The sequence below is a fragment of the Salvelinus sp. IW2-2015 genome, linkage group LG7 (genome assembly GCF_002910315.2).
Source record: "Salvelinus sp. IW2-2015 linkage group LG7, ASM291031v2, whole genome shotgun sequence".
NCBI lineage: Eukaryota > Metazoa > Chordata > Actinopteri > Salmoniformes > Salmonidae > Salvelinus > Salvelinus sp. IW2-2015.
Genome location: NC_036847.1, coordinates 20,806,066 through 20,834,028, shown reverse-complemented (window position 1 = coordinate 20,834,028; position 27,963 = coordinate 20,806,066). Strand labels below are relative to the sequence as shown.

At 43.6% G+C, this 27,963-nt stretch overlaps 1 protein-coding gene across 5 annotated transcripts; it reads left to right on the top strand.

The window, feature by feature from the left end:
* The first annotated feature begins 250 nt into the window (after positions 1 to 250).
* On the top strand, positions 251 to 27,963 carry LOC111966573 (pleckstrin homology domain-containing family G member 4B). Of its 5 annotated transcripts, none has more exons than XM_023991326.2 (24): positions 251 to 575; positions 10,747 to 10,944; positions 11,156 to 12,656; positions 12,745 to 12,921; positions 13,025 to 13,148; positions 13,245 to 13,338; positions 15,400 to 15,486; positions 15,618 to 15,734; positions 16,093 to 16,191; positions 16,291 to 16,442; positions 16,547 to 16,685; positions 16,779 to 16,901; positions 17,027 to 17,221; positions 18,146 to 19,056; positions 19,249 to 19,498; positions 19,615 to 19,704; positions 19,815 to 20,033; positions 20,216 to 20,386; positions 20,600 to 20,777; positions 21,422 to 21,574; positions 21,658 to 21,921; positions 22,289 to 22,536; positions 22,696 to 22,753; positions 27,717 to 27,963. In XM_023991326.2, the coding sequence occupies exons 1-23, from the start codon at positions 573 to 575 to the stop codon at positions 22,735 to 22,737; spliced, it is 5,535 nt and encodes a 1,844-aa protein (XP_023847094.1). In that variant the 5' UTR covers positions 251 to 572; the 3' UTR covers positions 22,738 to 22,753; positions 27,717 to 27,963. The 5 variants fall into 5 exon arrangements, with proteins under 5 accessions (XP_023847094.1, XP_070300623.1, XP_070300622.1 ...); XM_070444522.1 differs by lacking the exon at positions 27,717 to 27,963 and adding an exon at positions 22,852 to 24,722 and having other exon boundaries at positions 21,422 to 21,538; positions 21,685 to 21,921; XM_070444521.1 differs by lacking the exon at positions 27,717 to 27,963 and adding an exon at positions 22,852 to 24,722 and having other exon boundaries at positions 21,422 to 21,538.

The following is a 27,963-nucleotide window of genomic DNA, read 5'->3' as shown; positions in this document are numbered from 1 at the left end:
GTGGAATGGGATGAGAGCCAAGGAATGGAAAAGTGGAAAGGTGCGTGTGTGAGAGAGTGAGAGAAAGAGACAAGGGGATAGGTAGCGATAAAGAGAGAAGGAGAGGGAGAGGGAGAGGTGAGACAGAGGTTAAGAGTAAAAGAAAAGTAAGAAAGAATCTTGAGGCGATTTCCTTCTCCCCTCCCCTCTCACTCCCTCTCTCTCTTCTCTCTCTCTCTCTAGGCTCTCTCTCGCTCTCTCTCTCCCTTACTCCTGCATGCTTTTTCTCATACGCTGCATGGGTCATGCTGCCTCCTCTCAAACTGTGGGCAGACAAACATAGCACCAGGGAGAGCTATTAGCAGCAGCAGAAGATCACCCAGGAGCTCAGATGTTTATTTATTTGAGTCTTCCTGTTGCTTAAAGTCCTGACCTCCTCACGAAGCAATGGGAGTCAATGTGGATAGAATGGCGAATACTGTGATCAGTTTGTCAACTTGTGAGACACGTCTGTCTAATGATTATTCTCCTGACTGGACTCCGTACTCACAGTCGTCCCTGCTTAACTGGATAACCAACACACTGTAGGAAACATGGTAATGTAACTGTTGCTCAATATGGCTTACTTTGACTTTATGCCATTCCATTTCATGTGTTTATTGTCAGTATTTGCTGTTTTGATATGATTTTCATCATTGTCCATCATGTTTTTAAATATTTTACATTTACATACTTCAAATTTCTAAATTGGCCCTATAATGTCTGTCATTACAAACACACGTGTAGGGTTTCATGTCCCTGTACTCCCACTTAACATATCTAGCTACACAGCAACATGTTTTGACTCAAGGTGAGGGTTTCAAATTACTGTGCATTCCCAGTGATTTCACAAAACACTCACTGTATTGGTTGCCCTGCATCTCCCCTTTTAAAAGCAAGGCATGAGTCTAGCACATAGAATTACACGAAGGATCCCTTTGGGGAAAAATTACTAGATTAATGTTTTGCTGTTTCAAGTGCTACTCAAACTCTGGAGAGGGGATGGCTATATGTTTATATTCTTTATAGCTCTGGATGAGAGTACATTGGAGAGGTAGGCTTAGGAACTGAAGTGACCATCATATCAGTATGTTTCCACTGAATCACCACATGAAAACAAGAGTTKTTTCTTCAGCAGTAAAAATGATCTACTGTCTTGCCTGGTTACCTCAGTAAGCTCTCAAACATTGAGATCACTCATGGAACGTCTTACAATTCAGGCCTTAAGTTAATGCTCTATGTGTACTTGTTATATCTGTGATCATGGGAGGGAGGGAAAACTGGCAGTTTGAATAACACTATGTTCAGCTGTGACTTAATTACAGGTAGGACGATGTGCAACTGATCCCCCACTTTTAATATAATGAAGTGAAGTTTTTCAGATCACTGCTACTGCTAGACTACTGGTTTGCCACCAACTTCAAGCCATTCTGCTGCTCAAGGCATCATAATTAGCATTTGCACGCAAGAAAGGCCACATTTGCAAAGCAAACTGAATATAACATCTGCTTTTTTAGTGGCTAAGTGGTGGTTTACAGTAGAGCCACAAGATTAGGCCTGTGTTTATTTTCTCTCATGTCATTTGGCGTGTTCTCATGGAGGGCGTTAGCACGTTCTAACCTGAGGTGGTTAACTAAGATGTTTAGGAAATCTACTGCTATGTAATTAAATGCCTGTCTGTAAATTCTGCTGTGTAATGCAAGATACTTGCCCTCAGCATGTTATGCGCCCCTGGCCAATTTACTTCAGGTAACATGTAGCATGACTTTGTTCCGGTATTATCAAGGAGAAGTTATCTTTAAATTCTACCCTCTATTTAATAATATAGCTAGTTCCATTATTATGGGGACAAGCACAGTTTTCAAGGAGCCAATTTACCTGGAGAGTTGAATTAGTGTGTAAAAGTGCAGCAGTCAGTCTGCCCCCCTCAGGGTAACCATTTATGGAACCCAAAAGACACTAAACCTAGACAGCTCCTGATTAAGTGTCTGTAATGATTCGGCAGTGTGTCTTTAGTGCAGTTGGGCTGAGTTTTGTTTCAAATTATGCAATGAGATCATTCTGTTAACTGGCCCGTAAATTAAAACAATGTTACAGCAATATTGATTTATTTAGATCACAGATATGAATGTCACGGCACGCCAGTACATTTAATTAGTCGAAATCTGGGCACAAAACCCAAACAGCACAGATGATTGAGCTTACAAAGAAAACTTGTTAAGTACTGTGTTAGTTTGCATTATTTGCCTTAAGACTAAAGGACGTAAGACTAAAGCACATCACCAACACAGGGACCGTAATATGAACAGCAGTGTACTTTTCTTACTTATTCACTCCCATATTTTATTGAAAGAGGTTCCTTCTAAATACAAGCGCCATGGCTTTATGTTAAGGTCTTATACTTTGGATACATGGTAGGTGCTTCTCAGCTTCTCAACTGAACAGATGTATAGCATCTTGGTTGGTTATTGACAGGCAGCTCATCCCAACTAAACAATACACACTTTTGTCCTCATCTCCAGTTTGAAGCATTCCTAAAAAGCCAGTATGTGTTGGTTGCTTAGTGGTTGCCACAGCAGGTTATAATTTGATTCAAAAGCAGTCACACAGAACTAACCCACGTGCTAAAATGTTGAATAGAAACGTGAATAATGTACCAGGATGTAGGATATCAGAGATACACAGGGACGGATGCTATAGCAACCCTCTATTGGTCAAGCAGCCAATCCAGTTCACCATTCATTTTGTGTGTTTGTGCCTGTCTGCCCTGGAGAATCACTGAGAAGGATGTGTGGTATTTGGACGGTCATCCTGGGGGTGGCTGACAGGACAGTGTTATCTCCTGATGACCATTAGAGAGCTGTCGCTCAGACATCACAAAGTTAGTTGGTCTGGTCTGGGAGAATCCGCACCTGATTTGTTGAACGTTTAAAAAAACAGTCAACACAGAAAATGTAGCTTTTGCCTATTTGAAGTTATATTGGTGTCAGAAATGGCTCTGATGCTCTGCTAAATTACATCATCCATGGGCTCGCTATTATACATAGTATTTCTCCCAGACATTATGTATACAAGATAATTCATACTGAAATACTTAAAGATAGTTCAAAGTCCGCCACCGGCTTAGAAGGAGTTGTTTGGGTAAATATCAGAATGTACTCTACCCACACTGGGATATCCTAATGCAATAAACTTCAATCTGAGACAAGACATTTATTTTAGTGACCGAGTGTGAGGGATGTGTATTTATTTAGTCCCCAGTGTTTCTTCAGCAAAATGTCAGCACTCAGCAGTAGACCGTTAGGCAGACTTGCTGTTTACACCCACAGGGTGCTCTCTTGTTGCTCAGACATAACAGTAACCGTGAGTCATGACCCTGCTAGCCCTGCTAATGCCCCTTTCCCACATTACAAACCCTTGGATGCGCTCATCTTTTTTCATTTCAAACCAGCAGTGACCTGTCATGCTTTTCTTAGAGCTTGTTATCATGCCTTGATAAAATAGCACTGCAGGGTAGGTTACTTATGTGCGGAGATCAAGAAGCATTCAACTATAGTATGACATAACACAAGGGCTTTATTCAGAACCCCCCACAGGTGCTGGAAAGATGTTTTCAGGTCAGTGACATGTTCCAATGGGTCAGCCCAGGTTATGATTTTCTATTGACCCAACTTCAAGCCCCACCCTGCATCACATCCCACTTGGCACAGATGTCAGTTTAACGATTTACACTTGGTTGAGTTGTGAACTAACGTGAATTCAACGTGAAATCAACCAAAAATGTCTCCCTGTCATTGGATTTAGGTTAAAAGTTGGGTGAAAAAAAATACGAAAATTCCCTTACACTTATGACTTTCTGCAAATCCAWTCAGTTTTCTGCGTTAATTCAACGTCATCACATAGAATATTTGGGTTGAAATGACGTGGAAACAATGTTCAGACTGAAGAACACAACATATCTTTCATAGAAACTCTCTGGACCCCGAAGCAGGTGCTTCTATCACCTTCAGGAGGAACACAGCTTTCCAAGACAATGATCCAAATATTTATAAAATGAAAATCCCACAGTACTGAATCTCCACAACATTCTGAATTTTAAATACTTATGAGCCCACCACCGAATACAGGGGACCCCAGTCCAGCGTGATGTCCTACCTCCTCTACACTTTACTGGGGAACGGTCTGAACTGTGGTGACCCAGTCATGCAAGATGGTTGTTGTCTTTGGAGGTATCAAGTGGGAGTGTTCATGTTATTTGCAGAAATGGTCCTGAGATTTAGGAGAGGGCTAGTCTCTTGTTTCATAAAAGTGTACAAATTGAGTAGCCAGAATGCAGATTTGGTTACTGGGTGCACTGCAGAGATTTGTATTTATTTTGGATCCCCATTAGCTGCTGCCAAGCCAGCAGCTACTCTTCCTGGGGTCCAGCAAAATTAAGGCAGTTATACAATTTTAAAAACATTACAATTGTCACGCCCTGGCCTTAGTATTCTTTGTTTTCTTAAGTATTTTGGTTAGGTCAGGGTGTGACATGGGGAATGTATGTGGTTTTTGTAGTGTCTAGGGTGGTTGTAAGGTTTAGGGGGTTTATTAGAGTAGTTGGGTTTATGTTTAGTATAGTAGTCTAGCTGTGTCTATGGTTGAGTGTAGGTATCTAGGAAAGTCTATGGTTGCCTGAATTGGGTCTCAATTAGAGACAGCTGGTTATTGTTGTCTCTGATTGGGAGCCATATTTAAGGCAACCATAGGCTTTAGCTGTTTGTGGGGAATTGTCTATGTTTGAACGTTTTGTATGCCTGTGCGCTGTGTGCCTGTGCCGGTGTGCCTGTGCCTGTGCCTGATGCCTTGTGGCCTGTTGGCTGTGCCTGTGCCTGTGCCTCGTGCCTGTTCTGCCCGTGCGTGCCCTGCTGCCTCGTGCTCCGTGCCGTGCCCGTGCCCGTGCCCGTGCCCGTGCCCGTGCGCGTGCGCGTGCGCGCTACGTTTATAGCTTCACGGTCGTTTGTTGTTTTTGTATAGTTTGTAATAGTGTTTCGTTTCATGTTCATCTTCGTAGTAAAATAAAAGAAGATGGCTTATTTTCCACATGCTGCGTTTTGGTCCGTCTCTCCTCCACACGATCGTGACAACAATACATTCATAACAGATTTCACAACACACTAAGTGTGTGCCTTCAGGTCCCTACTCCACTACCACATATTTGCAACACAAAATCCAGGTGTGCGTGTGTGTATAGTGTGTATGTTATCATGTGTGTGTATGCATGTGTCTGTGTCAATGTTTGTGTTGCTTCACGGTCCCCGCTGTTCCATAAGGTGTATTTTTGTAAGTTTTTTAATCTGATTCTACTGCTTGCATCAGTTACCTGATGTGGAATAGAGTTCCATGTAATCATGGCTCTATGTAGTACTGTGCGCTTCCCATAGTCTGTTCTGGACTTGGGGACTGTGAAGAGACCTCTGGTGGCATGTCTTGTGGGGTATGCATGGGTGTCCGAGCTGTGTGCTAGTGGTTTAAACAGACAGCTTGGTGCTTTCAACATGTCAATACCTCTTACAAATGCAAGTACTGAATGAAGTCAATTACCTCCTCCACCTTTCCTAAGTCCCTTTTTGTGGCACCTGACCACACAACTGAACAGTAGTCCAGSTGCGACAAAACTAGGGCCTGTAGGACCTGCCTTGTTGATAGTGCTGTGAAGAAGGTAGAGCAGCGCTTTATTACGGACAGACTTCTCCCCATCTTAACTACTGTTGTATCAATATGTTTTGACCATGACAATTTACAATCCAGGGTTACTCCAAGCAGTTTAGTCACCTCAACTTGCTCAATTTCCACATTATTTATTACAAGACTTAGTTGAAGTTTAGGGTTTAGAGAATGATATGTCCCAAATACAATGCTTTTAATTGTTTTAATATTTAAGACTAACTTATTCCTTGTCACCCATTCTGAAACTAACTGCAGCTCTTTGATAATTAATAATTAAGGATCTGACCCTTTTTTTAAATTTTCGCCTAAAATGACATACCCAAATCTAACTGCCTGRAGCTCAGGACCTGAAACAAGGATATGCATATTCTTGATACCATTTGAAAGGAAACACTTTGAAGCTTGTCGAAATGTGAACTTAATGTAGGAGAATATAACACATTAGATCTGGTAAAAGATAATACAAAGAAAAAAATTGTGTGTTTTTGTATTCTTTTTGTACCATCATCTTTGAAATGCAAGAGAAAGGCCATAATGTATTATTCCAGCCCAGGCACAATGTAGATTRTGGCCACTAGATGGCACCAGTGTATGTAAAAAATATTTAGACTGATCCAATTAACCATTTTATATCTGTTCAAAATGTTGTATGAAGACTGCCCAAATGTGCTTAATTGGTTTATTAATACATTTTCAAGTTCATAATTGTGCGCTCTTTTCAAACAATAGCATGGTATTCTTTCATTGTAATAGCTACTGTAAATTGGACAGTGCAGTTAGATTAACAAGAATTTAAGCTTTCTGCCCATATCAGATATGCCTGTGTCCTGGGATTTTTTGTTGTTGTTATTTACATCCTCATGCTCATCACATTAGCTTACATTAGCTCAACCGTCCCGCGGGAAAGACACCGATCCCMTAGAGGTTAAGCGTTGCAGTCATTTCAGTCGCTGTAGTAGCTGACGTGTATAGTGTTTAGTCATCTGCCTACATAGACACACTGGCTTTACTCAAAGCCAGTGGCATGTCGTTAGTAAAGATTGAAGAAATTAAGGGGCCTAGACAGCTGCCCTAGGGAATTAGACAGGTAACTTTTTATCCACAATATAGCAGGGGGTGTAAAGCCATAACACATACTTTTTTCCAGCTGCAGACTCTGATCGATAATGTCAAAACCACACTGAAGTCTAACAAAACAGCCCCCACAATCATTTTATCATCAATTTCTCTCAGCCAATCATCACTAATTTGTGTAAGTGCTGTGCTTGTTGAATGTCCTTCCGTATAAGCGTGCTGAAAGTCTGTGGTTAATTTGTTTACTGTATAACAGCATTGTATCTGGTCAAACACAATTTTTTTACAAAACTTTACTAAGGGTTGGTAACAGGCTGATTGGTCGGCTATTTGAGCCAGTAAAGGGGGCTTTACTATTCTTAGGTAGCGGAATGATTTTTGCTTCCCTCCAGGCCTGAGGGCACACACTTTCTAGGAGGCTTAAAAAAAWAAAATAATGGCAAATAGGAGTGGTAATATCGTCCGCTATTATTCTCAGTAATTTTCCAATCAAGTTATCAGACCCAGGTGGCTTGTCATTGTTGATAGACAACAATCATTTTTTCACCTCATCTACACTCACTTTACAGAATTCWAAATTAAAATGTTTGTCTTTCATAATTTGGTCAGATATACTTGATATGTAGTGTCAGTGTTTGTTGCTGGCATGTCATGCCTAAGTTTGCTAATCTTTCCCAATTAAAAAATCATTAAGTAGTTATATCAATATCAGTCGGTTTTGTGATGAATGAGCCATCTGATTCAATTAATGATAAAGTTGAGTTTGCCTTTTTTCCCAAAATGTAATTGAAGGTGCTCCTAAGCTTTTTAKTATCATTCTTTGTAATTTATCTTTGTTTCATAGTGTAMTTTCTTATTATTATTTTCAGTTCAGTCACATGATTTCTCTGTATGTTTGCCAATCGGTTGTGCAGCCAGACRTATTTGCCCTTCATTTTGCCTTATCCCTCTCAACCAACCAATTTTTCAATTCCTCATCAATCCACGGGGATTTAACAGTTTTTACAGTRGTTTTCTTAATGGGTGKATGTTTATTAGTAACTGGGATAAGCAATTTCATAAWTGTGTCAAGTGCAACATCTGTTTGCTCCTCATTACACACCATGGACCAACAAATATTCTTTACATCAACAACATAGGAATCACTACAAAACGTATTGTATGACCTCTTATACACTATATTAGGCCCAGCCTTTGGAACTTTGGTTTTCCTAGATATGGCTACTATATTGTGATCACTACATCCGATGGATCTGGATACTGCGTTCAAGCACATTTATTCAGCATTAGTAAATATGTGATCAATACATGTTGATGATTTTATTCCTGTGCTGTTTGTAACTACCCTGGTAGGTTGACTGATAACCTGAACCAGATTGCAGGCACTGGTTACAGGGAAGCTTTTTCTTGAGTATGAATGTCATAGGTTACAAGCAAGTGATTAATTTCATGAACCTTGTTTCTTAAGCTACATATGTTAACGTGGGCTATTTTGAGCACTTTTCTTGGATGCTTGTTTGTTTTCATTGCTTTACTGGGAAGCTTATCAGAAGTAGACATGCTCATGTTATTTATGTTAGTGCAGGGTGAGCTGCTCACAGTGGACTTCCTACTAGGWCACACAGCCTCAGTGCTAACAGCATAAATCTGGATCATAGGCACATGATTGCTGCATACAATAGCTGTAGGATCAGCAGAGGCATGCAGGGCAGTTAGAGGGACATACATTACATTACATGTACATTTGCTAAAGCGTTACGATGACTCAGCGACACAATGGTAGGGATTAACTGAGCTGGGCTTGGGTCATTGATAAGTCATTGTCTCAACCCAGCCTTATAATGCTCTGAAAGGATCCAGGAACCCAAATGATTTGGGTGGATCCCATCCTCCTTATAAAACGTGTTCTGTTTCCAAAAGGTATCAAAATTGTCAACAAAAGTTACACCCATTGAGCTGCAATAATCACYTAGCCAGTTGTGAAGAGAAAGAAACSTGCTAAAGTGTTCAATGCCACAATTCATAGAGGGCACAGGGCCAGATATGATGGCTATTTTATTAGTGTCTAGCAGAGAGTCAATCAGCTCTTTGATATCCAGTTTCAACTGTTCAGAGCTGCCCTTCATAATGTCATTAAAACCCACATGGACTATGATAGAATCAATGTCCATGTCCTGGCGTAGTACAGTCTGGAGCAGCTTAGTAATGTCATTTACTCCAGCTCCAGGATAGGACATTGTTTTTGCACCAGGAACAGTCACATTTCTTACCATGGAGCTGCCCAAAATCTGGGCTGGCAAGAAGGACGAGGAAATCTGCCCACTCCCATGCTTCACAGGATTCTGAGAACCCTTTAAGGACGGGCAAGAGGCAGGATAACTTGAGCCCCGTAGCTCCCGGCGCCTGGTGCAGGCCTCCGACAGATGGAGAAGCCTCGCTCGATCCAGAGCAGGGATGGAAGGTTGCCGACGTCGACTTTGAAATCATAGGGGAAGGAGTAGGAGTAAGTACTGCGGCCGCAGACACAGGTACCCTCAGCGACCAAGGTGCAGAAAGATCAGGCTCCAGGGCGGTGAAACTATTTGTTGTTTGTATCCGCTCCAGGCCTCTCGTTGGGAGTGTATACTGCTTTGCGGGAGGCCGCTGCCTTCGGCTTCCACGGCTCGTGACATGCGACCATCGTTGATTGCCATGCTCCTCTTGCTGTGTTCCTTTGACTCTGCTATCGGATGGGGGTAGAGAGGCAGGAGATGCCTCCCCTGGCGAACGAACTCCGGGCAATACCGGCCAGTCTGATAACAACAAACGACAAAGGTTAGGTTTTTCTCCTGTCCAACATAGACTAGTAGATGGAGTAATAACTGAGAGCTTTAAAGGAAGTAGGCTAGTCAGCCAGACAAGGTCCAAAGGGATCATTCTGATCACGACCTGATATGCCCAGACTCTCCCTCCATCTCCACACCAGAGCTGGTATACACTGAGTTCTGTGGAATGATCTGTGGAATCATCACAGTGGTATTTCTCCATTCAAAACAAACTCATCACTATGAGCAAGTAGGCAACTGATTTTCCCATTGAGGAAAATGTGTATTGTTGATAAAATGGCTTCATAACTCTATTGTGTAAATTTATTCTAATTCACAATCTGTTGAAATATAATTGAACAATAAAGAGGGTGGTGTCTAGTAACATTTGCCAGTCATAATATCCCTGCAATTATATTGAAATCAGTCTACGTAGCTTGGCAAGGCATGGTAACCACATTGCACCAGGGACCATAGAACCATGTTTCCTCCTACAGAGACTCTCCATTGAGACAAGAAACATTCACATATACATTTACCTCCCACCGCAGACGCATGGCTTTCACAAAGCTAAATTAAGCAGGGCCTAAAAGTGGTTGATGGGCCACCACGGAGGAGGTCAAAGAGAATGTGAAACCATAAACCAGGCCTCTCCTCTAGCAGAGACCCCCAGTCTGTTTATGGATGCTTGGTATCTGCCGATATGCTGCTTATGCTGCTCAAATATCTCATGTGATACTGTAGCCCCCCTGACATCCACAGCAACTTTGTCCTTGTCAACATCTGTCTCTGGTGAACGGTTATGGATTGTTCTGTATGAAGGAAGAAGGAAAAAGGTCTGAGGTCTGAGGTCTTACTGGAAACATACTAAGGGATGCCAGGAACAAAGGATAGCAGACAATGGTGTTTGTGTGTTTTATGACCTTATGGATGTCAATTAAGCTTTTTTTAAAGGAATGCAGAAATGCTTTTAGATGTTCAAAATTCGATATGTGATACAAATGTACCGCAGCCTATGTATGTGAAAAACAACTCCTGTCTGTATCTAATCTTTATCTCCATATTTTCTTGGGCCCAAAAAAACATTTGAATATTTTACTTATGTTTGTGCTGACCTCAGGCCTGTCTCTTATGTTAATAGAACCCTGAGTCTCTAGACAGGTCCATCCAGAACACCCTCTCAGTCCTCTACCCTCCCTTCGAGGCCACAGCCCCCACCGTCCTGAGCCAGCTCTTCCAGGTCATAGAGGAACGTTACCAAGGAGATGCACTCAAGTGTCTGCTGGACTTCCTCATTACAGCCAAACACATCCTTGAGAGTGTTCAGCAGGCTGCCTGTGTGAGTCAACAGCCTCAGAGCTATACACATCAACACAGATGCTATACAAAAAATACATAACAGTTCACCATACACATTATATAAGGCAAATAGGCTAAAATAAAGACCACCTATACAAAACAAAGTTACCTCAATTACAAAGCTTGCAAAGTAATGCTAAGTGTAAAGACAAATTAAATGGTAAAGAAATGTCTGTCATTTTTCCCGTCAGGCCCAGTACTCTGATGTGGTGTTCCGCTGTGAGGGCTGGCCTCTGTGTCTGCATGAGAAGGTGGTGATCCAGCTTGCCTCCATCAACCCCCTATTGCTGCGCCCAGGGGACTTCTACCTGCAGGTGGCACCCTTCTCTGAACAGTCCGCCCGCATTGTGGTCCGGAGCCTGCTGGGGGAGGAGGAGGGACAGGGTCGGGAGGTAGAGGAGACACCCATCCCTGAGACCTCCTACCCCTGCATCTTCACTGAGGACTGGCTGGGGGAGCTCAACCATGGCCGCCATGGCACCCTTCTCAGCCACTGTATCCTCTCCACAGACCAGGGCATGGTGAAGGTGCCATGGGCACAGGTGGCTCTACCTGAGTTTGTGGATAAACCCAGAACTATGGCCTTGTCATCTCCTAACCCTGCTGCTACTCAACAGGAGAAAGTGGCAAGGCCAGGGCCCTCGTTGGCGCTGCCTCCCCCTGCCTCTGGGTACTCTGTGGAGACTAGGATCTCTCCTGCTAAACATGGCATTGCAGTGTCACTGTGTCTGGTGGACAGTAACTGCTCCAGGCTGGTTAAGGTGGATCAGGATAGGCCTGTGGCTAAGCCCATTGGCTGGGTGTCTCCCAACACATGGGACAGCCGCAGCAACAACACCTCTGAAGTTGAGGGGGAATACATAGACTTGGTGGAGTTCACTAAGCAGAAAGAAGCGTTGCTCAGTGGGGCTCACAGTCACACACACCCCAGAGCACCCATATTTAGGCTTGTCACCCTCAACAGGCCTGGTGTTCCTCCGGCTCCAGCCCTGCCCCCGCCCCCGGCCTTGGCTCCAGCCCCCCACCGGCCCCTCAGGGAACCGTTACACTGTGGCCGAACCGTCCGACTCCCCGAAGACCCCCCCTGCACCCCTTGCATGAGGAGGAGAATGGGCCAGGTGTCCAAAGCAGAGGAGATCAGGTGCCGGTACAGAGAGTCTTACCATTCAGCACTGCAGAACCCTGTTACCATTGAGAGAGACAATAGACTAAATACACTGGCGGTTCTGGAGAAGGCTAGTCCATGTGAGGGGAGGCTGGGACCAGAGGGTAAAGAATTATGTCCTGGTCCCTCCCAGCAGTGCTACTATCCAGACCCAGGTCACCATGACCAGACTCCCCCTGTTAGCACGGTTCCCTGTTGGAAGTCTGGAGAAAGTAAGACTATATCCAGTAGAGTTTTGCAAGGCCTATGTGGCACTAGGGAGTCTACAGAAATGACTACCAAATCCAGTGGAATTTTACAAGGCCTGAATGACACCATAGAGGATGATGGGAGATGTCCCTCCTCTCTGTCGACCACTATTGTGGACATATCAGAGAAGTGTGAAGTTGTGATACAAGGAAGAAAAAGTAGGGACATTGACTTCACTACAAAGATGATTCCCAGCTTACATGTAGTGAAATGTAAAAACACCACAGCTTTTGGACTGGTTTCCCCAAAGATGAACAGGCGGAGACTGCCCAACCAAGGTAAGAGGTCTACAGCATGGCATGTTGCTGTTATTCTGTAGTATATTAAATATATCACATRCCTCTGTATGATCCCTCCTTCCTAAAGATGTCTCCCAGGCTGGCCAACCCTCCATACCCGTTACAAACGGACACCAGACCCCTCCACTTGAAATTACCCAGCAGCCCCTGGGTCACTATGCTGTGCCCAGTTCTAAGGTCCTGTTACCAGCCTCAGCAGAACCCAGCACTCACCATCTCCAGATGGGAGTCGCATGTCTAACTGGTATGGAAAACCCCCTTACATGGTTTGCCTCAGAGACAGAGGTGTATGATATCTGTCCAAGGAAAGTGTATCAGATCCTCATGTTCCCCTCTCCCATACTCAGGTGGCAGAGACAGGACAGGTCGGTTGGTGGTTGAGGTCTACGGAGACAAGGAAGGATGGAGATCTCCTTTAGTGTCTAGTCTGGAACTCAGCAAACTTCTGCTCTACCTCCACTCCGTAATCAGGTATGTATGATACCCCCTGGGCTGGTCCCTCTCTTATGTAGCCTGAACCATTGGATTGTATTCTTAATTCATTGTTTTCATCTTTATAATTTCTAGGCGAGAACTAAGAGAACTTGGAATGACACTAGTTATTGATGCTCGGAAGACTCCACCTCCACCACAGTTCAATAAGGCCTTGTTGGTGGTTCAGGTAAGAAGACTTGGCATCTTCCTTGTCATTTTGGAATCATCACTACACAACATCACCACAAGAGGGTYGCAGCTATCTAAATAAGTATTCCCTTGTAATGTCGAGATCACAACTTATTTATCTCAGTTGTTATGTCGAGATCACAAGATAATGAAAAGTACCACGCATGATCCATTCATTTGTTCAGATGCACAATAACCACTACATCAAGGAGCCTTGAGGCTGCATTGATCGCAATGCACTCCTGGGGCATGTCTCACAGGCTCCGTGCTGGCCCCCAAGACCACAGCCAATCGCATGAAAGGAACAACACAGCTAAATTGGCTAGTCTGGTGAGCTAGCTAGTTAGCTAGGTAGTGTGAACGCTGCGTGTAACACATCCGGTGTCAGGATACATAAAAAGCAAGGTCTGTTAACTTTCTTTAATTATGTTTAATTACCGCAAACAATGAATGGCAAARGCAATTTTCGTATATACGGGTTCGCTGTTTCACCGCGCAGGATGAACAGAGAACTGGCAAGAAGTACGTAAACAGCTGTTCTTATACCGTGATGACYTCGTTTCAACGCGTCTGTTAGCCTATCACAGTAMAGGCTGGGCTTGGTTTAGACTTTGCCCCCCTTTGCTGGCCCCTTGGCGCGTTCCTTTGTRCACATCTGGTTGCTGGGTAGATTAGCTCCGTCTTGGGTCTGTCGATTCTACACTAAAACAGTTCCTAATATGGTATTGTCCAGTATTCTAACCTCCTCGTTGGTCTAGAGAGATGCACCCCTCCCCTCTCTAGACTGTCCACAACTTTTATGGCCTGTGTTGGTCAGTCCTTTCACCTACACACCCACACCCCTCTGTATAGTTTGTGTATGTGTGTAACAAAACAATATTCCTCTTCAACCAATATGCTAACAGGCTATTATGCTTAAACATAAATCCTAACAGTAGTCTTGTTAGCTAGCAAGCTAGCATGTTATCTATCTATGCTGGTTGTTAGCTTGCATAACAGATATGTTTCAAATTATAAGAGACACTTGTTTTGTGGATAATATTTACATTTACTGTGGGTGAGCTCCATTCAAGACAGGCTGATCAGATTCAATTTCAGCCTCTGAGGCTGAAAAGTCAGGATGCTGCGTTGTAGGCTGTTTTATAGTTAAGGCTCCTTGCAGTCAGACTAACTGTCTAAGTGCTTTATAGGCAGATGCATATAATCCAGAGTGGGTTATAGCCTCTGAGGATGCTATTGAATCTGATCAAGCTCTGAGGCTGGAATGTAATCTGATCAGCCAGTCAGGAATGGATACAGCCACTCTGTAAATGTAAATATTATCCATAAAACATTAAGTGTCCCTTACAATTATACACATACTGTATCAGTTATGCAAGCCAACAACCAGCATAGTTAACAAACTAGTCTAGCTAACTGAACTACCTAGCTAACTAGCTAGCTCGTACTCAGTCACTCATTCACTCACAAGTCTAGCCAAGTTAGCTGTGTTGTTGCTTGGGGGTGGCAAACAGGCTTTGCCTGTCAGACATCGTTCAGGGGTTAAAAGCCTCATGAGGGCTTAGCTACCCCACAWGCTCTTGGCACAAGGTAAGGGACATTTAGCTTGCTAACATTCTAACGTATACACTGATAATGAGCGCCAAACACAAATGAAAGTGTGATGTTAGCATGAAATGTACCATCCCTTAGTGTAGCAATCAATATAAACGTATGCGCTGATCCACCATGGGCTCTGCTGCCTCAGCCATACTGTCAATCTGTCATCAATACATCCACAATACGTCCACTCCTATTTTGCTATGTCGTGATCATGAGAAAATCCTTGTAATCTCGACAAAATAACTTTTGTTATGTAGTGATCATGAGATAAATAAATTGTGATCTTGACATAACGGGGAATTKTTTTTTTATTCCTACCCGGACTCTGGACTTTTCCCTCTGTTTATTCGTGTCTTTACTCCCCAGATTGTGCTCAGTTTTACCTGCAGTTATAGGCTACTGTATTTACTCATACCTATTTATTACTGTGACTTCTCCTATTTGGATTATGTTACAGGAGCAGATTCCCCATGCAATACACAGTGTCTTGATSCTAGTGGAGAAGGAGAGCTGCCATCGCACAGAGAAATGTCCTAGACTACAGGTCAGATCTGAATCAAGGGTTTCCTCTAATGATTTCCATCAGGCTTATAATTTCAGAAACAGTTAATGCATTCATTCTGGGTGGCTTGCTCTCTGATGTCACTGACTGTGCCATTCTCTATCTATAAGTAGATTGCTGTGGTGACCTCACTGAAGGGGTTGCACAAGCTGGTGGAGGGGAGCCAGCTGAGCTCAGGCCTAGAGGGCACCCTTCCCTACAACCACATTAACTGGCTGCAGCTCCATCAGGTAGGCCCCTAGAGGACACCCTGTCCTAAAGCCACTAGGACTGGCTGCAGCTTCATCAGGTAGGCCCCTAGAGGACACATGTCCTAAAGCCACTAGGACTGGCTGCAGCTCCATCAGGTAGGCCCCTAGAGGACACCCTGTCCTAAAGCCACTAGGACTGGCTGCAGCTCCTTCAACTAGACCCCTAGAGGACACCCAGCAAAAAATATATATAATAAAACCTGCCTAACACCAAAACTGGCACAACATTTAGTCACGTTTCGACTGGATATTATGCCACGGCCTTTTAACAGATACTACAGAACTCTTGTTTGTTGTTCTGCTTTGACGTCTGATGATCAGAACATTTATCTTTCAGAAACTTCATCCTTTTATGTCAGATCTCCAAGAGGCCTCAGGTTTGCTACTAACGGCCATCAGGAAACTAGAGGAAGGCCGTAAGATTGACACAGTGCAGGTATTGGATTTAACCTTGACGACACTGTATTATTGAAAACATGTTGGAATGGACTACTGGTTCTTATTATCCTCAAACCCTTCTCTCCCTGTGTGGCAGGATGTACAGAGGTGTATTCTAGAACAGAGAACTCTGATGAAGGATGTTCTGGAGGACAGACAGTTGGTCGCTTTGCAAAGGGAGGGAGGAGCCATGCTGGCTAGACTGAGAAGGGAGAGTGACCTCAGATACTCTCACTGTGAGGATTACAGGTATACTACCTGTCACTGTTTATTATGAGCGGGATAATTGTGAGCCTTCTTCAAAGGATGCTTATCAGTGTATTATTCCCTTGACCTATGGCCGCTTTGTGCAGTGATGCAGTGGATTCTGTGACCTGCATGTACAACCATGTAGAGGAGCAGGCCCATGTGCTGGTGCACAGATCCAACATGTCCCTGGAGCACCTTGAATACCTGCTCCAACTCAGAGAAATGGAGGGCCACTTCTCTAAGGTACATTCAGAGGCTCCTCATACAATATACATACTTCATATCCATTAGGTAAACACTTAGGATATTTAGTAACCCCCCCCCCCCCTTCTGTAGATCAGGGAATGGTTTGATGCAGAAGGGGAACGGCGGTTGTTGGAGGCAGAATCCGTGGAGGACTCTAGAGAAAGAGTGGAGCAGACTCTCCGTAGTTTCAGTGCATTCCTCACTAAAGCCAATGTAAGTCAGTCTATCTCCACTCACCCAATGACGCAAAGTGGTGACACTGTTTCATGCAGAAATGTAAGTGCCCATGAAAGTCCATGTTTCAATTGAATCAGATATTTACTGTAACTGTCCATTAGGAGCAGAAGCACAAGGCTATGGCCCTGGTGACGGAGGCAGAGAAGATCCAGGGCCCATCTCCATACCCTGAGACTGAGGTGTTCAGGACCATGGTCTGCACCTTCAAATCTGGCCTGGCTGACTTCCTCTCCCGGGCAGAGAAGTGCTGTAGTGAGCTGGAGACGATGGTCACTGTGTGCAACTTCTGTGAGCAGGTTGGTGTCTATACTGAATACTGGATTGGTTGTTGTTCCACGTTGTTTAGTAAACATTTTACCTACAACATGTTATAAAACCCATACTGATGGTGACATGTAGGGATATAGGGGGAAATGATGAAGCCTGAATTTCTGTCAACTCCGTTGTCTCTTTCAAGGTTTTTGAATAGGCTGAGGCTGCGGATCTGACTTTTCTGGACCTTTCTTCCCGACAGCTACAGGTCCCGTAGCTTCTACCCTCAGCTTCTACCCATGTGTGGGATTCTCTACTTCCTCTGCTCTACTCGTAGAGAACCTCCCTTGTTCTCACTGTTAATTGTGAATGATGATTCTTTAAGTTTTACGGCCATGCAGCATCTACATATCAACCATTTGATCTCAATCAGTTTCATGGGGATATGCATTTAGATCTTCTTGAGTTACAGGCTACAGTTTCGATGTAGTCTACACTGTTGTTTTGCATTATGTACAGTGAGCGAGGCATACCCTACCTGTGTTTAGTTTCAATCGAAGCACATATTTGGCCTGCTGTTGAGTTTTGGCCACATGAAAGAAAAATGTGACCATTTGATCTCACAGATACCATTTTTATGTCTCTGCTTGCAGTTTGAAGGAAGTTGCTAACTAGCTCTTGTACAATTGCTAATTGCTGGACACAGGGACAAAAACATGTTATCTACAAGTTCATCTCACTCTGGGAAGTAGATAAATGGGCTCATTGCCAAAATCACAAAGGTTCCCTTTAAACAAGCACCATTCACCAGAGTAGCCTGTTCTCTACGAGTAGAGCAGAGACTATGCGTAAAGTAGAGAATCACACATACGCAGACATTTCGGTACGTTTAGCTGTCGGGAAGAAAGTTCCAGAAAAGTCGGATCCACAGCCACTCCATTTGGATAAATATTTTGCCTTTCTTCCAGGCTACTGAGCTGGCCAAAGACTGCAGACAATACCTGGACCAGGTTGTCAGACGCCCAGAGACGGATGATGTCTCTACACTCCAGATGTACCAGGAGAGCTTTGTCCAGTTCTCCTCAGAGCTCTTCCAGGAGGTGAAGGCCCAGGCGTGTGCTTTGAGGGGCTCCAGGGGCATGCGGGTGTGGAACGTAGCGTGGCTAAAGTGTCAGGAGGTCAGGCAGCAGCTAGAGGAGAGACTGCAGGATGTGGAGAGGGCCTTGCGGAACACAGGCCCCTGGCATGAACAACTTAGAGCTGGTGAGGATGAGGCCTTGGTTCATACAGTGACTCATCATGATGGGGCTCTGGTACTGCCCAGACCTGGTCCACCACACTGGTACAATCCCCCATCAGGCTCTATGATGGGAAGGTATCACGGGGCCTTGGAGAGCAGGAACAACTCTGTGACCTGCTGTAATATAAACTTCAAGCCTGAGAATAACAGACCTTGTAAACGGTCAAAGACCACCACCATGCCGGCCTCTCCCCATATCAGATCCATTAGGAGAGCGGAGAGAGAGRCCAGAGGGAGAGAGGCCTGCCACTCGCACACTGTGGGCTGTGAGTGGTTCCCGTGGCAACGCGGGGGCCTGGGCCGGTCCATGAGCGAGGACTCGTGTGCGACCGCCACGTCCAGTCAGTCTGAGTCTTGCGTCCAGACACCTTCCTGCTCCCATGGGAAACCCTCCTGTCGGATCCTGCAGGCCGCTCAGAAGTTCCAGATCTCACGGCATGGCAGCTTCTGCTCAGAGGAATCCTGTAGTGTCCAAGAGGGGGCAGAGAGGACCTCTTCAAGGAATACTAGCCCATCAGTGAGGAGGTGTGAGGGAACAACATCATTGGCAAGTTCAGAGGAGAAGGCTGGCAATATTATGTGAGTTCTTAATGGAGCAAGACCTTCACCTTAGATTGACTCAATGTGTTTTTACTTTTGCTTCATCTACTCTTTCTGTCTCTAAGCTTGCACTATCTTGACAAAGGTACATTTCAATTATTCATTTTCTGTTATTTCCAGAGGACTGAAAATGTGTGTTTGGCTGTGTTGTTGATGTAACTTTATCTGTAGGAAGCTGCAGCGGATCATGGCAGAGCTACTGTTAACAGAGAGGGAGTATGTGCGCTCCCTGGGTTACATCCTGACTCATTACCTCCCCCTGCTGGAGAGGCCTGACGTGCCACAAGACCTGCGGGGCAAACGTGGAGTCATCTTTGGGAACCTGGAGAAGCTGTATGACTTCCACGGCCATTTCTTCCTCAGAGAGCTGGATGCCTGTCAGACAGAGCCTTTACAAGTGGCTCGCTGCTTCCTGAGACACGTGAGTTACATGTTAAGCTTGAGTCCTATAACTCTGTTGTTTAGCTGAATTTGCTACTGAAGTTGAATACATTTAATATTCCTGTTGTGACTGTAAACTCTTCCCCCTATATGTAGAGAGACAGTTTAGGCCTCTATGCTCTCTACAGCAAGAACAAGCCTCAATCAGATGCCTTAATCCTTCACCATCGCCCTGACATCTTCAAGGTGAGGTACTCCCATCAATGCTCAATGTCAAAGATCAATGCTCACTTCCTATCAATGCTTTCGCCATCCCTACTGTGACCAATCCTCTGTCTCCTCTCCTCCCACCTCAGAGGAAGCAGCAGGAGCTGGGGGATCACATGGACCTGTCCTCCTACCTCCTGAGGCCCATCCAGAGGATCAGTAAGTACAGCCTGCTTCTGCAGGACATGCTGGGGATGTGTGGGCCTCAGAGAGACAGGGAAGAGCTCCAGGCTGCAGCCGACGTGGTCCGCTTCCAGATGCGTCATGGCAACGACCTCCTCACCATGGACGCAATCCAGGACTGTGACGTAAGTTTACCATTCAAATCATCACAATCTCCAAAATGTATCACTTATGAACAGCTGTCCAAATGGGGGGTAAATGTGGGCGTATACATGGGAAATGATCACCCATTATTGTATGAACAGTATCAAGGATTTTCAGGAATAAACATGGATGTATTTTTCTCCACTCCTCCCTCCGCCACCAGGTGAATCTAAAGGAGCAGGGCCAGCTGATTCGCCAGGATGAGTTCATCGTGTTCTTCAGAAAGAAGAAATGCTCCCGCCGTATTTTCCTCTTCCAGGATCTCATCCTCTTCAGCAAGACCAAGAAGACCAATGTGGGCAATGATGTGTACATCTACAAACAGTCTTTCAAGGTGTGTAATACAATATTATTTAAAAAAAACCAACATAAGACCCAATTTAAAGAATGCATTTTGAGCATTGTAATTATTATTCAATAAAAATAATGCTATCTTAACAGCCTTTATATTTGCTATACGAAGACCAAATCATCCAGTCCTTATGTTGACATTGGTATCAGCAAGCATTCTTTATTTAGTCTTTCTTTCACTTCTGTTTCTATCTAGACATCTGATATTGGGATGACCCATAACTCTGGAGAGAGTGGTTTCTGTTTTGAGATCTGGTTCCGGAGGAGGAAGTTCCAGGACACGTACACTCTGAAGGCTGACAGGGCGGAGGTGAAAAGCGCCTGGACCAGAGACCTGGAGCAGATCCTCTGGGAACAAGCTGCCTACAGCAGAGGTGAATCCTCATTTTTGGGGGGGAACTCAGTCTGGCTTTCAACTTAATCTTGAAAGTTGTAATAGTAGAATCACAAGTTGCTATTTCTAAATTGGGTATTGCATCATCAGTTCCTCTTGGCATGTTAGTCATTACATACCTTAGAGAGATATTTAGAATTTGTTATAAATGTCCAGATCAACTAGCCCATGTCAGCTAATGTTCTTTAGCTAAGTTTTTTAGCCCATAGATTTTCTTGTAATGTTTGAGTCACTCAAATACCACACGAATAAACATTAGACATGGCAAAATGTATAGAAGTGCAAGAAAATTTGCTTTAAAACTGCACAATTTTCTCTGCACACCATGACTAAATGTGTAGAATTGCAGGAAATAAGCTTTAAAACTACACATTTTTCTCTCCGCCAACAAGAGGGGTGTGAACAGTGTGTCATGAACAGTGCTTGTGTCCATAGAAAAAGATGTGATGCCACGTTGGGGATTTTCCCCAATGCTGGAATGGGAGCCTGAGTGAAAAAGTTTGGAAACCCCTGTGGGGGTGCAATTGTGAACAAATGCCATATCAGACACTAAATACATCCAATTGATGTTTTGGTTGAGTATGTTTGAGCATTAAGACAGGTGTTGTGTTTGGTGTGTTGTAGAGCTGAGGATACAGGAGAGAGTGTTCATGGGCACGGGGAGGAAACCTTTCATGGACATACAGCCTAACGAGGCAGCCATCTGTGACAGGGCCGTCAATTGGGACAGGGCAGGCGTCGGTGACAGGGCCGCCAAATGTGTCCTGCTAGGAAGAGGTAACAAGTCCACAGCCAAGTCCCATACCCATGAACTGACAACACATGTACTCACTGACTGAATTGTCTCTTTGCTTTGTCAGCTCCTGTGCCGTCTTTTCCACAAACAGATCTTGAATGTCTCCGGCCCAACTCCATTGGTTCAGGCAGTAGTGTCTCTACCTCCTGCAGCCACTCATCTTCCTCCTCTGGACGAGGTTCTTTACCTCCTGTAGGTTACCCTGGTAACCAGATACAAGGTGGGAAAACCAATCACATTGTCTATTCCTCCCCGGAGACTGTGACGGTGACTGAAGATGACCTCAATAACCATCATAATCACCAGAAACAAAATCTTCATCTTCTCAGTGAGTTTTCTTGTTCTTACATTAGGGCCCTGTGTTTGGGCTAATCGTGCCAAAATACCTGAATTTTAACCCTTGTTTTAAGTCTTTTCTAGAAATGAGAATTAGACCAAAAACTGTAAGCAATTGTCTGAGGATGGTGCTGGACCATCTGACATAAAAAGAAAAGGGGACAGTTTGATGAAAAATCTTTAAATAAAAGGTTGAAATCCAGGTAATGTGACATGATTAACCAAAACACAGGGCCCTATGCATGGTGCATGACTGCAGACTAACACAAACAGACATACAGAACATGACACTTGATATGTGCAAGCATGTGACTAAACGTGGGGGATGCCATATCTACTTACCTTTCTGTTGATTCCAGTGGACAGCATGGAGTCGTCAGGTGAGAGTGGCAGTGTGTTCAGCAGCTCGGAGTGCAGCTGCCTCTCTGCCATTGGTGGAGAGGTGGAGGACTCGTCATCTGTCACGTCCCAAAGCTCCCAGTCCTGTGTCACCCAGAGAACAGCAGCACCCAATCTCAGGAAGAACAGCTCCCCTGCTACGATCAGGAAGAAGCCCTCCATTGCTCCCAAACCACCAGRGCTGGCTGCTCCTCAGAGCCTGCAAAAGGTGTGGTGAAATTATGTGATCATGCCAGTAATTGGACCTAATAGTAAACCTTCATAATAATTACACTGTACATTTTCACGTGGATAATTTTAGTTACATTTTGTATATAAAATCTCTATAAAGATCAAAGAAAACTTACAGCCAATAATTTCTTCACAGGGCAAAGAAATGGTTGCTATAGGAAAATCAACAGAAGTTTAACCAGTGGATTTAACGGGTGAGTTGAGACCAAATACAGTACTTTTTATTACCATACAAGGTGCATACATGTGCAATGTATTTGTTTAACATATTATGGGATGGATTTCCTTCTAGATGGTTCATCCTGTGGATCTCTGAGCAATGATGATGGAGAGCAATCAGGCTGACAGTCAATTGAAAACTATGATAACAGACTGAATGGACCACTAGTTAACAAGCACTGAAGAGAAAGTGACTTTTTGTCTTTGAAGAACTAATGTATCTGGAATATTCTAGCTGAAATATCATGAAAAGGAACACATGATGGACTGTGGTCAGTTTTTAAAGTGCTTATGGTGTCCATTTATCTAATAATACTACTTAAGCAACCACTTCTTTATCAGCTACTGCTTTAACTGAATGGCTATTGTTTTGCTGTCATTGGTTCATAAAACATACTTTTTTGTCTTTGTAATACTAGTAGTATTTCAGCTGTTAACTTTTACAAGGGATTTCTTTGGAATTTACACATCATTCTCACCATGTCATGTTGACTCTCTTGATGACCCCATATTCCCATGAAATGTCAAATATGGGTTCATATTTTTCTTCTTCAAATTACACACATTTAACACTGTTTATAATGTACCGGTACACATGTCAAACTCAAACAACTGACTATAGAAACACTTGTTCCCATTAGTATTCTCTGCAGGCTCAGGACAACTTGTCAGGTGGCACTCACATGATTTCCTGCCCAGATTTATAGATAAATTAGGGATCAACTATTGATATCCAGGTGGGATAGCAGAGGAGCAGCAAGTTACTTAATATTTTTTTCCCATTTGGGTAGAAAGCTTTGTACTATATTGCTGTGAAAATCTCTGGAAAGGGAGAAAAACACTAAATTAGAATAATTTAAGGGGTCCATCTGGCATTCTCAACTCATCAGAAACCAGTGTCTTCTGACTTCTCCAGTTCAGTTGTTCTAATAGTCAACATATTATTTTACAATATTCATTACAAACCATGTACATTATTGAGATCTTTCTTTTCTGTGAAAACTGAAAGCAATTTTGCTTAGGGCTAGGTTCTATAAGAACTGCGGTAAACAACATCTGCATAGCGGTTGTTTTGGCGATGTTGTTTTGGGGAGGGGGCCTTCATGATGAATTCAGATTTTTGTGGCCCCCACCCCCATCAAAGTTGCCCATCCCTGTTCTAGGCTGTTGTCTACACTTCAAACAGGCTATATGCATTAGCCTGTCATTATTTCTATCATCGATAGAGCCTACACTTTCTATCGCCGTTTTGAACACACGAGCAGCCGCTCTCCAATTTGTCAACTCACACTGCAGTTACGGCCAACGCGGGTTTAACTCTTGATCTGATTGAATCACAGTCTATCTTTTTAACATGTCAATATGGTGAGACTTTCTTTGAAACCACTGTCATCAATGTTAGTTTTGTTCATTGTCCACACTTTTTGGGTTATATTTTGGTTTTTCTATAATACCCAATGTATATAATTCTCACTGAAAAGCTATTTATTATAGGATCAGTGCCATTTTTGTAGAGAATTTAGTACTTTTTCCTGTATTTCCCCAGCAGCTGGTTTGAACATCAGCTCACATTGATGTTGTGCAATCAGAAGAAATGGGAACAACCTCCTTCAGTGGAATGTGAATCCTGACACCTCAGAGGTCACAGGCCATGACTAAACATTGTGACCTGACTGACCAAGCGTAGCCCTTTTGGTCAGCACATAGCCATCGGTTAAGCATCAGATAACATTGTTGTGTAGGCCACAACGCTCCTCTACCATAGCTCCCCTCCGCTGTCCTGAACAGTTTGTGTCACAAATGGGTTACATACAATATCAGTAAACAAATTACTAATTGAGATATTATTTATTTACATTTGGCCAGTCATTTAATTATAACCTCTGTGTTTATTCATGTATGTAACATAAAACAATAAAAGGTTAATGTTTAAAATTTAAAAAAGTGAGTTATTATTTGTTGAAGTTTTTTAAAGTTGTTGTAAAGTATATGCAGGCCTGCAAGCAGGTGTGAAGTTTACATGTGAGTCTTTAAGATTTGAGATTCTTCAAAGTAGCCACCCTTTTCCTTGACAACAGCTTTGCACACTCTTGGCATTCTCTCAACCAGCTCCACCGGGAATGCTTTTCCAACAGTCTTGAAGGAGTTGCCACATATTCTGAGCACTTGTTGGCTGCTTTTCCTTCACTCTGCAGTCCAACTCATTCCAAACCATCTCAATTGGGTTGAGGTCGGGTGATTGTGGAGGCCAGGTCATCTGATGCAGCACTCTATCACTTTCCTTCTTGGTCAAATAGCCCTTACACAGCCTGGAGGTGTGTTGGGTCATTGTCCTGTTGAAAAACAAATGATAGTCCCACTAAGCGCAAACCAGATGGGATGGTGTATTGCTGCAGAATGCTGTGGTAGACATGCTGGTTGAGTGTGCCTTAAATTCTAAATAAATCAAAGACAGTGTCACCAGCAAATCACCCCCACACCATCACACCTCCTCCTCAATGCTTCACGGTGGGAACCACACATGCAGAGATCATCCATTCACCTACTCTGCGTCTCACAAAGACACGGCGGTTGGAACAAAAAATCTCAAATTTAGACTCATCAGACCAAAGGACAGATTTCCACCGGTCTAATGTTCATTGCTCATGTTTCTTGGCCCAAGCAAGTTTTTTCTTCTTATTGGTGTCCCTTAGTAGTGTTTTCTTTGCAGCAATTCGTCCATGAAGGCCTGATTCACACAGTCTCCTCTGAACAGTTGCTGTTGAAATGTGTCTGTTACTTGAACTCTGTGAAGCATTTATTTGGGCTGCTTTTTCTGAGGCTGGTAACGCTAATGAACATATCCTCTGCAGCAGAGGTAACTCTGGGTCTTCCTTTCCTGTGGCGGTCCTCATGAGAGCCAGTTTCATCATAGAGCTTGATGGTTTTTGCAACTGCACTTGTAGAAATGTTCACGTCTTAAAGTAATGATGGACTGTCGTTTCTCTTTGCTTATTTGAGCTTTTCTTGCCATAATGTGAAATTCCACAAATTAACTTTTAACAAGGCACACCTGTTAATTGAAATGCATTCCAGGTGACTACCTCATGAAGCTGGTTGAGAGAATGTCAAGAGTGTGAAAAGCTGTCATTAAGGGAAAGGGTGGCTACTTTGAAGAATCTCAAATATATTTTGATTTGTTTAACACTTTTTTGGTTACTACATGATTCCATATGTGTTATTTAAAAGGTTTGACGTCTTCACTATTATTCTACAATGTAGAAAATAGTGAAAACAAAGAAAAACCCTTGAATGAGTAGGTGTGTCCAAACTTTTGACTGGTATTGTATAGTAAGTGGTATAGCTATAGGCTGAATTTAAAAACGTACGTTTCACTATGGCATCTTTATGTGATGAAAACCATTTGAATCATGTTGAGGAAGGAATTAACGTGACTAAAAAAAGCTTCAAGGAGGACGTGGCTTGGCAGACAACATGGTCATATTATAAATACTACGAATATCCCTGAAGTAACATTGAAGCGAGGACATCATCAAGCACACTCTCTAGACCAGTAACACCAGACATTATTTAAACTATTGGATCGAGGTAGAAGAGCAACGCTTCTTTAGTGTACAGATTTACTGCCACGCACGGATCTGTTTCACCTGTCCTTGTGCTTGTCTCCACCCCCTCCAGGTGTCGCTCATCATCCCCGGTGCATTTATCCCTGTGTTTTCTGTTTCTCTGTGTCAGTTTGTCTTGTTTGCCAAGTCAACCAGTATTTATCTCCTAGTTCCTGTTTTTCCCAGTGTCGGTTTTTCCTAGGCCTCCTGGTTTTGACCCTTGCCTGTCCTGACCATTCTTCCTGCCCTGACCTTGAGACTGTCTAATGCCCTGTACTGTTTGGACTCTGACCTGGTTTACGGACTCTCGACCTGTTCCCGACCTGCCTTTTGCCTACCCCTTGTGTTATAATAAATATCGGAGTTCAACCATCTGCCTCCTGTGTCTGCATATGGGTCTCGCCTTGTGCCCTTATACTTACAGTAGATAAAAATGTACTATGGTTCTACAAAAAAAATGTCTGGTGTCTACTGATGGAAACACTCCAAGGTTGACAGCTTGGTTGATAGGTTGTTAAACAATTGATGACTTATTTTGCAATGAAATACCATCAGCAGAAAATAAGCTTGACATTTTGGAAGTTGTTGCAGATGAAAATTGATGTCACTTGTTTAATCCACTTCAAATCAGTGTAGATGAAGGGGAGGAGACAGGTTAAAGAAGGATTTTAAGCCTTGAGCCAATTGAAACATGGATTGTGTATGTGTGCCGTTCAGAGGGTGAATGTGCAAGACAAAAGATTGAAGTGCCTTTGAACGAGGTATGGTAGTAGGTGCCAGGCGCACCGGTTTGAGTGTGTCAAGAACTGCAACGCTGCTGGGTTTTTCATGCTCAACAGTTCCCAGTGTGTATCAAGAATGGGGGGGGGGGTGCAACTCTATATTAGGAAGGTGTCCCTAATGTACATTACTACTTAAGAAAATGGTCTTCATACGATTGAAATGTTTTTTTATCTGGCTTCTTTCACAGCCTTGGATATAGAACAATGCATTTTCGAGAGTAAAATCAGCATGACTACTCACCACACCGAACAGAATGGGTTTGACCGACTGATAGTGAGAAGAGGCCTGCCATTCACCATCACTTTGCACCTAAAATCTGGGAGTCAGTTCCAAGCAGGCGTCAGCACCTTCAGGTTCATAGCAGAGACATGTACAGTACTGTGGACACAATATAAAGACCTCATTGGTCGGGGAATCCTTGCTTGAACATTCAGTATTTAGACAGCAAGATTAGATATGAGTTTACAGGTATGTACTTTTAGGTGTCTCCTTTCTGCATACGGTCCACTGATATGTCCTGAACAAATCTGTCCTGTGTATCTTTCTACAGGGCTGTTGCCGAGAGAGGAGTCAGGCACCAAGGCTACCTTCCGCCTGACTGACTCTGCATCAAAGACAGGCTGGAGTGCATTCGCTACTACTCCCTCTGGGAATGTCATCTCAGTGTCTGTGTCCTCTCCTCCTGATGTCCCCATTGGACTGTACTTCTTGACTTTGGACCAGGGCCAGAAAGTCAAACTGTGGGAGTTTGTACTGCTGTTCAATCCATGGTGTGCCAGTAAATGTAAATCACATTA